Source organism: Uloborus diversus, chromosome 5 (genome assembly GCF_026930045.1).
Source record: "Uloborus diversus isolate 005 chromosome 5, Udiv.v.3.1, whole genome shotgun sequence".
Taxonomy (NCBI): domain Eukaryota; kingdom Metazoa; phylum Arthropoda; class Arachnida; order Araneae; family Uloboridae; genus Uloborus; species Uloborus diversus.
The window spans coordinates 95,967,865-95,980,015 of NC_072735.1; the positions used below are offsets into that span (position 1 = coordinate 95,967,865).

Consider the following 12,151-nt stretch of genomic DNA (forward strand, 5'->3'; position numbering starts at 1 on the left):
GATATTGTTATTCAAAGTGGCTATCAAAGCCGTTCAAGTGAAAAATAGCTTATTTTCAAAGCGCTGTAGCTCAAGTTTGTCACCTCGCATCATATTTTCGTTAAAACAGTAAAATCCCTCTAATGCGGACACTTAAGGATCGATTAAGGATAGAAAAATGAGTTTGAAATTCTATCTGTCGTAATGAATTGCCATGTTTAAGTTCAGATTACGGGAAATTTTATCACATTGGAGGCCTGAAATTTTAGGATCACGAAGTACTTTTGGTTGACAGTATGTTCTAGTATTTTTATGAATTTGAGTTCATTAACTTTTATGTAGCACGCATGCCATGTCGCAAGAAAAACGAAGTGGAGAAACTTTTTCCTGGATAATTCTGTCATAAAAAACAAAAATGATTCAAAAGCTCTTGCTTTGTAATACTATTGTTAATATAAATGCTTTTAATGGGTTATAGTTGCAGAGCGTAAATATTGATTTTCTAAAAGATACTGGCATCCGAATTGGCTGTCAAAATCGTTCACATGAAAAATAGTCGATTTTTAATGCGCTGTAGGTCAAGTTTATCACCTTGGATCAACTTTTGGTTAGCACCATTAGAAAGAACATACTTTTTCCTCTAAAGATAGTTTTTCATTACGATTGCCATTAGAAAGAAGACATTTTTCCACAATATTTTAGCGACCCTGTGCGGCCGCACAGTTTGCCACCCCCTAAGCACGGGCCTGGATAAATTACAAACAAACTCACATACTAGCACCTAATAAGAAGAGACATCAAGATTCATTTGAAAAAAAATTTGCACTATTGCATTTATACTGTTTCTAGATTTGCCGAAAAGGACATTTGTGGAGGTCATAGAGAGCTCTCATTAAGCCCCTGCGTGAAAAGTGGAATAAAACATTTTTAAATTTAGAAAAAGGAATAAAAATAATTTTCGTGCTTTTATATGAAAAGAGTCCGCTTTTGCGATGGCTTGTTTGTGAGGGGCTCGTTTTCTTCTTTTTTTAACTGTTACATAACATAAAGTTATTTTGCTTTACAATTTCTCATTGCATTGTTACATTTAAAATTTTAAAATGAACTCAAACTCTTTAACACAGAAAGATTGAGGGGGGGAGGATATAAAAGCTTTTTACATGGAGGAAAGCCTCTTAAAATAAGGGATTTAAATTTCAATGACAGGTTTTAATTTCACAGAAATTAACGGGTTTTAATTAATTTCTCCCGAACTAATTGGTATTTCGAAAAATCCTTTCTTAGTGGATACTTTCGTAATCATGTGGATATGCCTGCCAAATTTCAAGTCTGAGGCTTCAGCCGTATTGGCTGTGCGTTGATATATATATATATATATATATATATATATATATATATATATATATATATATATATATATGTATGTATATATACATGATATATACATGTATATATACATATATATATATATATATATATATATATGTATGTATATATACATGATATATACATGTATATATACATATATATATATATATATATATATATATATATACATGTTGTCTCAGGACATTAATTTTTATATATTAAGATAGGCAAGCCGTTTTCTTTCGGTACCGATTTCTCCTCTGTTTGTGAACCGATTTCCTTCTTTTTTGAGCAATCACGATTGCTTATTGCTTTCATTTGACTGTTTTGATGTCCTATCATTTCCCCCCCCCCCCTCGCCACCCTCCGCACCATCACCCGTCGACCGGCTCCTCACGATGCTGCTCATATAGTGAAAGCCGTCTCCAGGTTGCATCCATGTCCTACACACACGCGCATACATACACAACTACACACACACACACACAAACACATACACACACATACACACACACCTACACACACGCATACATACACGCATACATACACACACACAAAAACATACACACAACTACCCACACATTCATGCTCGCACACAGAGACATATGCCTACACACACATACACATACCCCCCCCCACACACACAACTACCCACACACTTATAGCAGCACACAGACACAAACACACATGCCTACACACACACACATACAGATACCCCCGCCCCCACACACACACGCCTACATACACACACTCGTGATTGCGAAAAACATAATTTGAATTCAAGATGTCAAAATTCAAATTTTTATTTTTTTTTTTTTTTTTTTTGTTTAGTAGCTATTGCCGAGTTTTAGTGTTATCAATAAAATTCTTTGAAATCGAACGCTAACTAATGGAGATATTAATGAAAAACGTATTTTCGCCCTAAATTGCTCTTTCTACGCAAACGGATGGTCCATTTTTTTCGAATTTGATATGATTGGAAAGGTATTTAAAAAATACTCCTAACGATGAAATTGTCAAGGCACCCAAGGTCCAATAACCTAAATCCACTAGAAAAAGTTATAAACGTTTTTAATTAGCGAAACTCAAAAATTTTAATTTTATCTCTTTTCCATTGTTGTAATTCATTGTTGCAAGCGTGAAACATTAAGTTGTAATTCATTGTTGCAAGCGTGAAACATTAAGTTGTAATTCATTTTTTAAACCGCTTTTTCTACACGAAAAATGAATTTTAATGCTTCGAACTTTATATGGTTGGAAAGCTCGTGAAAAATACTTTGAAACGCGTTCTACCCGGTTTTACCAAGCGTAAAAGCCAACCCTCTAGAAGCAATTAAAAGTTGGTGACAATTCATTTTTATTTGCTTTTTCACGCGACATAGCGTGAAGAAATTGCTAGGTAATATTACCTGTTGCTATTTCTTGCTTGAACTTTAAGAAATGAAATTCGTTTATACAAAGGTTTCACGTATAAGCTGAGTTTTGCGGTATCATTTCATTCAGTAAGATTATGTTTTTTCTGGGAATTAGGCGATTTTTATCCATTGGCGTCAAATTTTTGGCAGCAATGCCAGCGCGACAATAGTTTTTCCTTTGCATACGCAAACAAATAGTAGGGAAATATCTATTTGCACAGGGTTATCGCAAAGCAGGATGCTGTTCAAGAATGAAGTCACGTTTTAAGGCGGGATTAATGAAATTGTAAGTTTGTGACAAGGGGGAGGGGAGGAGAGAGAGAGAGAGATTAATGATAAGAGAGACATACAGTGGGAGAATGTGCCATCGCAAGTTTTTTTAATGAAAATGGCATTTGTCACGCTGTTTTTCATAAACAAAGAGAGGAGGGGTATGGTGAAGTGTGAAATTTTGTGACAAAGAGGGAAGGGTATCAAATATGACGAAAAAAAGTGTGACATTAGCTATGCACAGCCCTAAACCATTAAAAAATCACGAAGACAAACTTTTTAAAATTGTACTATTATTGCGACGTCCAGTGTTTTCGAATCGACAATTTTTAATGCAGCAAGTAGGGTTGGTTCATTTGAAATTTTATACCTCTAATGCCAAAGATCAAGGTAACATAATCAATGATAGTCGACTTTTTATAAGAAAATCCAGAAGTTTTACGTATGAACTGAGTTTTGCGGTATCATTTCATGCGAGAATATTTCGATCATTGGGAAATTGACGATCTTTATCCATTGGCGTCAATTTTTTAGCACCAATGCCAGCGCGAGAAATGTTTTCCCTTCGCACACGTAAAAAAAAGTGGAGAAATATATATTTGCTTAGGGTTATCACAAGGGAACATATGTTATCCGAAATGAAACTATTCACGCCAAGAATTTAACGACCACGCCAATTTCTTAATCATCAAAATATCCCCTTTCATTCATTTATCTTGAGATTAACATACAAAAAGCTTTGAATGGTTTTTTTTTTTTTTTTTTTGGCGCAAAAGCGTTATTAATAGGCTATGCTACACCACATACAGAAAGTAAAATTGGAATAAATTATTACTGTTTGGAACTGTGAGTCCACGCAAAAATTATATGTTCCCAGATGTACACTAAACAAATGTATACGAGTAAAAATAAAACTGTTAGAAACAGGGAAATTAATTTGTAAGTTCAATATTCAGTAATGAATATGGTCGAATTTCGACCGCTGAGCGAACCCTAGTTAGATCAAAATACCGATCTGATCATGGAGCATAAATCATCATTATCTTCATTTTTTAACTCTTAAGTATTCTTACTGTATCTACTGTACAGTACTATTATAGTGCATCATTTTAATTTTATTATACTGTGCACACCGTGGTGTTTTATTTTATGTCTTTCATTCCGACTAGTCATTAATTTTGTGCATCTTAAAAGTATTTCATGTTGAATAACAGATTTTTATTTTTTAAATACAGTAAAAGTTCAATTCTTATGTAAGAAACTGTAGTGTATGGTTAAGGAATGCTTTAGAGCAGTTTGAGGGGTGTTTATAAGTGTCTAAAAGTATTTGGTATGCTTTAAACAATTTGTATGCATATATTTTTCCACAACGCGAAATTTCAACTTACGCGAGGAGTCTTGGAACGCATCCCACGCGTAAGTCGGGACTCGTAATATTTTATGGGCATTGTTATTGAAAACAATTAAACGTAGGAATTTCTCATCATTTTACCAAGATAATAATAAGCGCCGATAGTGAAGCTAAATATAGAGTGTGATTAAACTATAAAAGAAAATATTCGAAAAAAACTATTTGCAGAGAAAAAAAATACTCTTGATAAGCGAAATAAAATAAATAAATGTAGGAAACATTATTTCACGCACGTACATTCTAGATTGCGCAAGGCCAAGCATTGGCAAACACGTCCACCACACCCATGTCTCTCCCCTCACTCTAACCAATGAGAGCAAGAGGCTGGGCCAACAGCCACTTCTGATGACGTAAGTTCAGAACGAGCTGGAACAGATGATAACGAGCGCGCCCAGCAAAGATAGAATAAAACATTAACTAGCTCTAAAACTTCGTTTCCAAATAAAAATATTCCAAAATCATAAAAAATAGGAAAAGGATTTGATTAACCAATCGAAATGTGTATGAAGTTAATCGAAAGCGCAATACGCAACAAGAAAAGTTACGTTACACATAAAAGTCAATTATAGAAGCTTTTTTCAACATTATATTGCATATGATTTTTTTTTTAAATATAAAATGAAAAGTAGGAAGTTCTACGCACTTCTTTAATACTCTACGCTGTACACGTGGAGGGAGGGGGGGGGGGAGGATCTTCAAAACCAACAGTTTATAGAAATGTGTTAATAATGTTTTAATGTTCGAGTATGAAACTTTGACAAAAAATTTATAACAAACAAAAATAATTTGATTGACAAATTCGAAAGAGCTACAATTGACTAAAGAACTTGTTGAGATTTCATCTTGATTAATTACACTTTTTTCCTTGCATCCACCTCCACCCCTTTTTTATGGTTTATTTAATTAATTTTATTTTCCAATTTAAATACCTAAATTAGAAATTATAAAAAAAAAAAAAGAAATGTCAAAAGTTTTAGAACATAATTATTTGTTTTACTTTGTACATATGTTTACAAAATATTATTTAGGTCAAGCAATAACTTTTAGTTTATGTATTCAACTTTTAGATATTAGTTAATCAATTGTTCAACTTAAACGAGCCCAGTGGTTGGAAAAACTACATTTTTTTTGTAGCGAACTACAACTACAACTACTTTTTTCAAAATGTAGCAACTACAAACTACTTTTGAAATGTAGTCGCTACTTCGCTACTTTTTAAAAATTAAATAAATAAATAACATACACATACACACCGTTTGAGATTGAAGGAAAAAATTAACAAAATTTTCAGATTGATATATTGGCTCATTTGAACATGGAATATCGCTATAAATTATTTATTCTTTCTTCCTTTACTGAAACGATTCGTCAATCGAAACATTTTTTACCAATTGGACAAAATTTTCAGATTGATATATTGGCTCATTTCCCCTGATAAAATGAAATAACAGCATTTTTCTATTTTGCCAATAACCTCAAAAACACACAACATTTAATAATTGACTTTTAATATGTTAATATATCAACACTCAATCAGTAAAAAAGACAAAATAAAGAAAAATGAAAAATATCCCAATCGGTACTACTAATTATGCGAAACATGAAACATAACTAAAAATGATTACTTTACTTCAATGTGCAATTTTTAACAACAGTGGACTAGGGCTACAACGCAATTCGACTAACGCGAAATGTCTATATAGAGCGAGTTTTACTCGAGGAACGAATTTTGCAGCTGACACGAATTCCTCACCCGCTACACGAAAATTTTCTTAACGGAAGCGCAGGGCTTATATCACCTTCTTTCTTGGGTACTAAATATTAGTTCGACTGCATGTGCAAATGGCATTAATATCGAAAGCTTTTTGCTTAACGGGGCAAAGTTTGCAGGAAACGGGAAAAAAATCGTTTCTTTCTTTTTAAGCCATGCTCTATTCAAGGCGAATATTGGGAAAATGTGAAAGTTTCTATGCCAAACAAAGTAATGGAGTCAAACAGATACAACACATGACGTCAAAATTATATGTTAGAGGTCAGCTCGAATTTTTCAGTCTTACGAATCTGATTGGTGCAACTTTTACTCGCGTAAGACTTGCACCAGTCAGATTCGTTTGAAAATGCATTTTTTTTAAAACTTGATTCAAAAGTAGTTTCCAGAAATCGCTACAAACTACTTTTTTTTGTAGCTAACTACTCGCTACTCTACTTTTTTAAAAAAGTAGTGCGCTACACTACAAACTACTGAAAAATGTAGCTACTACAGTAGCGTCGCTACTTGTAGCGCGCTACTTCCAACCACTGAACGAGCCATATTTGAAATACACCGCCAGCTCAGTCATTTCCAGCCGAGTACTGCAGTTTCGTGCTTATTAGCACTCATCAGCCCGGCATAGGAAAGTGACTGAGCTGGAGATGGAAAACCTCAATGGAAGCAAGGAGTGCGAAACAAACTAGTAGCTAATATAGAATTAGCAGACCAGACGAGTGACCGAAGCAATGGTTCGGTTCAACTCGAAGATTGAACAGGAGGCAAGGTAACTCGTTTGGTCTGCTAATTCTATATTAGTTACCAGTTTGTTTCGCACTCTTTGCTTCCATATGAGGTTTTCCATCTCCAGCTCAGTCACTTTCCTATGCCGGGCTGATGAGTGCTAATAAGCACGAAACTGCAGTCTTTGGCTGGAAGTGACTGAGCTGGCGGTGTATTTCATGTATTTCTGCTTTAGCTCTGGCTAATGGGCGGTAATTTACTGAATGAGCCATACTTGTTTAATAAAATTATTACCAAGTGTTTCTGACACCTCAAAATACTTCAGGGCAAATAATGTAAGTCAAATTCATGTGTAAGTGTTTCTTCGGGGAAAGTTATTGTGTACAAAGTTCATCAATATCTTTAAAAAAACGTGAGTTAAGAGAAGACTTTAATCAATTTCCACTTGTCTACTTCGATATTCTCTAACCAGCCCAAAAAAAAGTTTGCATTTTTTTCTTCATTTTTTTTCCTGCTGCTAAAAGTCCTACTGCTTTTAGTTGTCTCCCCCCCCCCCCTTATAAGCCCTAATCGCTGCCACTGGAGGAGGGGGAGGGGGCAGTTATCTCTTTTTATCCCTTCTGTAAATTATGCTTCATATTTGTTATTCTATTCCTGAAACAAAATTGTTTAAAATAAGGAAATAACTTTTTTTTTTTTGCATGAAGAATATTTCATGCTTGCTCAAAAACTAAGATCAAAAGAAAATAATTAATAAATAAAGCAAGTGCAGGATCTATCCATCAAAAACAAGGTAATAAAATTAATATTGTTAGGAGTCCAGCCACTTCAAGAAATTCTTTAAATGACGACACAGTTCTTAAGAAAGCACAGGAGATTTATTTACAACTATGTACAAGAAATATCGTTAATAACTGCTAAACTAACCATAGCAATTAGGCAAATATCAATTAACACCGTAAACTCAACTCAACGGTAACACATGTATTTACATCAAAATGCGCAAAAACAGAGCGCAAAGGCTAATACACCTTCCAGTACAATTGCTGAGAACCAGACTCCACAGTTAGAAAGCAAATTGACTCTCTCCTCATTCACAAGATGCCTGGTGTTTTATACTCAGCAAAGAAATGTCCAGAAAATCCTATTAAGTTCTACCAATTTTTCATATTTTCTTTTTATTCCATTCATTCACATATCTTATCATTCGGAAATGTGAGTTGTATGTGCATTACAAGAAACTATTTACACGTTAAGTTACTACGATAATTTTAGATGATAGTTAATGAAACAAACGTCAAAAATAGCCAGATTGCAACAAATTAATCACAAAGAATTACTCTTTACAGAATCTGTAACAATATTTATTACAAATAAGGCAATGATTTTTCAAACTTAAAAATTGGCAGGTTAATGAACATACATTATGGACAATTCACCAGAAAAATTATTTTTCACTCCAATTTTTCAACTTTTACAGATGCTTTATGAATACATTTTGTTTCTTAGGTTTCCATGATTTTAATTCATGAATCAATTAATTAATATTTCATTAAATTTATTATCTAAAATCAATATACTAAAAATGCTACTAAAACATCAAACATTTTCAACTAATTTCTCAAATGAGTTTTGATTAAAGTTACGGAATAAAACATCCATTGTTTAAAAAAATAATTTCGAAAAAAACATGCATCTAAAATATCAGAAATAATGCACTTAGTATCATTTTTTCTTTTGTTTCATTTTACTATCCGCATTGCAATGGTAATTTCATTTTAACATATTTTACCTGACAAGACATAAAATATGGCTACCTTCTGTAAAATTTTATTTTTCAACAAAGGTTAACATATTATAAGCCTGTATACTGTATACTGGTGAAGCAGTTTGGTGGAGCACATTGGGACAGTGCCCTAACCTGCCCCACCCCTGTGTGTCCCAACCTGCTCTACTTAGATTATTATTATATATCAACTTTTTAAAAGTTAGACTTAGCAGCACAATACATTTTTAAACCTTAAAATTATTATAAAAGGACATATTTTAATTTCTACAAGCTCTGATTGAAATTATTTCATTTCCAACTTAAAAAATTTTAACAATGAAACCACATATGAATGTCACTCTGAACCTCTCAAAACAAAGAAACTTAGATCTTTAACTTTTCATGAGAGAAATTACAAAGTACACTGCCATCGATGATGTCCTAAGAGAAATAATTTCTGTTTACAAAATTAAACTGAAATTTATGGTGTCCCAAGGTGCCCCCACCTTCCCCTAATGATATTATAGAACAGTAAAACCTGTAAATTCACCACCCTTGTAAGGTGACTGCTTTTGTCAGGTACAGAATTAGTCCTATATTATACAAATAAGTTGATCGCCTGGCTAAAAGTTGACCACTAAACTAAGGCACAGCAAGTGCTCAACTAACACATTCTTCACAGTACTTTTATTAAGTGTTCACATACTTTCAATGCAACACTTTCCTCCCATAGCATGGTGATTTAACTGTTGATAATGAATTCTGTGGCTTATCCAGGAGGAAGGATTTGGGGGTGTATTCCCTACTGAAACTTAGAAATTTGTCTTTTTTGATCATAGAAGAGAATTAAAGCTAATCATTTCCCCCCTTTGAATTTTTTTTCTTGTGACATCACTGAATGAATTGGTGAACAAGCTATTTTTAACAAATTTGTGAATATGAATGTTTATTGTGATTTGAGTCATGGTGAAATTTAATTCCAAAAAATTATTTTTTAATTCACTACTACATTGTATAACAAGTAGTAATAAATTAAATTGATAAACTATCATAAAACAATCAAACATTTAAAAATTATTTACACTTTTTTTTAAAAAAGTTTTTGTATACTTTAGTAGTGGTGAGTAATTATAGATAACTATTCTAACAAAGAAGCATTTTTATGCATTTAAATTTATGTCTTTTTGTACCCTTTTTTTCTTTGGAATTTGTAGGCAGTTTTTATTTGTTTGAGGATTGTAGTTACAGACATAATAATCGATTATGAAGTAAATCTAAATGGTTAAAATCTTTAAGATGATTAGCAAAACATATGGGAAAAAACAAATATAAAAAAAGTGTCATATCGCTAGTAAAGCGCAGCCACAAAATTATTGTGATCAACTTTTAATTCAGATTACATTTGTATATTGCATGGAAACTCGACTCCTGCACTTATTTTCTAATTTAGGTAAATTTCTACATATTTGATGGGAATTCGGACTATTTAGTATGCATGAAAATGAGATCTAAAGACTATAGGGTTATCACACTTTTTTGTCAGAAATTAATCTCAATGCAGATTAGTTTTTCAGTTACTTTCAGACATTTTTTTAAAACTTACAATAAAGATTTAAATAACCTGTTTGTTCTTATTGAAGAAGGAAAAATCAAGTAATCATGGAAAACCATTTTGTGGATGTGCATTCTGCCTGCTATACTCTTGACAGCCAATAAAAAAAAGAGGAAGGATTTCCAGGGTCAGCAAGACCCTGAATTGTTTTAATAGGCTGGAGTGACTATGAAATACTTCAAATGCTGCACAATAACTTCTGTAGGAGTTGAAAAGGTATATTCACCTTTTGAAACTAGGTTAGATCACAAAAGGCAAAATCTAACCAGAGAAAGACTTGAAGAACATTCTGATTTATTGCTATAAAAGTATAATTAATGTACACACCAGTGTAAATAATTGTTGAAATGTAATTCGTATTACTTTAAGAAAAATGATGAAAGTAGAATGATCAAACTTTTTTGTTCTGATATGACTATTGGAATGTTTAGGGGGGGGGGGGAGAGGGATGGCTTGAGAGCATTTTTGTCCTCATTTTAGGAGGGCTCTTGTTCTGGGAGGGTGCTTCATCGGGGGGGGGGGGGGGGAGCAACTAAATTAGCTACTTTCCTTTGCAACAGAATGCCTCTTTAAATCGATTTCAAGCTTTTGCATGAAAAGACAGATAAAGACATTTTTGCAGACGTTTCCACTCAAACATCTCATGGATTGAAAAATGGATTCCTTTGAACTCCACATAACATGCAAGTAATTTTTACTGCTACTTGTACCTACTTCCAACCCAAATATTTTCTAAATTCAAAACATTTCTTTGCATTCACATCTGTTTAAAATAATTCTTCCACGCTTTCCAGAAATTTTAATTCACATAGAAACAGATAAATATTTATTCATTAAATTTGATCTGCTGTTATTTAAACTTTAATAATTTAGTCAATTTGGAAAGCAGTTGGAATCAAAGGTTTTACCTCTACATGAGTTGAATATAAAGTTTATTCCCAAAATCTATTTAATTGCAAATAATTAAAGGGTGTAAATATTCTTCAGAAGGAACGAAAATCTGATCGATTATGAAGGGTAAATTTGTGGGAAAAATTAACTACAGTGTGCAATAGTAATACTTTTTGTACAACAAATAAATGGACTTCATAACATGCGAAATACTTCACAACACACAATGAAAAACAATTCTAAAAATTTGATGAATTATAAATATGAAATCTTACCGAAATCAAGGAACTGTTTTATCGACAGAGGTGAAGGATTGAATTGGGAATAAAAGTCCAGCATCTTGGAAAGATCCTTAAATAATTTGACTGTTGTCCTCATGTTGCAAATTTCATTTAAAAACTCAATGAAATATGAAATAAATAAAATTATTTCACAGAAGTATCAAGATGCTTTTTCTTTAAAACTACATAGATATAATTTGCAAATAATTAAATGAAACAAAAATAGAAAATGAAAAAGACGTCGGCTCGACAGGGAATTTCTGTTTATTTATCGTTCAATAAAATTTAAAACAACACGTCGTGACCTTCGGAATACCGCCAGTGGCAGACAGGATTGGTTTTGCATATAAATTTCTGTCATTCAGTTTTATGTTTTACATCATAGCCGACGTCAACTGTGAAATCAACGTCTGTAAAATAATATTGTAGATCCAGCAGCTGTATGTAGGTCAGAAAAAATAGTTACAGCTACTGTTGATAGAGGGCGCTAAAGTAGCGCAAAGATGTTGTCATGTTATTCTTATTCATAGTGCTGCTACGTAGCGGCAGAAAATAGAAACTGTCGGTTACTGTAACATTTCAGAGTCACGGTTAACGAATATTCCTTAAATTAAATGATGTAAATGTAATAAAAAATTATAGAAGGAAAAAAAAGTAGTGCGAAG

At 32.8% G+C, this 12,151-nt stretch overlaps 1 protein-coding gene across 2 annotated transcripts in view; it reads right to left on the reverse strand.

Annotated features, from left to right (window-relative positions):
• The window catches only part of LOC129222183 (pyruvate dehydrogenase (acetyl-transferring) kinase, mitochondrial-like), a 70,149-nt gene extending 58,312 nt beyond the window's left edge, over nt 1–11,837 (reverse strand). For both annotated transcript variants that reach the window (XM_054856650.1, XM_054856647.1), the window contains exon 1: nt 11,481–11,837. In XM_054856650.1, the coding sequence (XP_054712625.1) occupies nt 11,481–11,583 (103 nt within the window). In that variant the 5' untranslated portion in view covers nt 11,584–11,837. The remainder of the gene's footprint in view (nt 1–11,480) is intronic.
• Between the last annotated feature and the right edge of the window lie 314 nt (nt 11,838–12,151).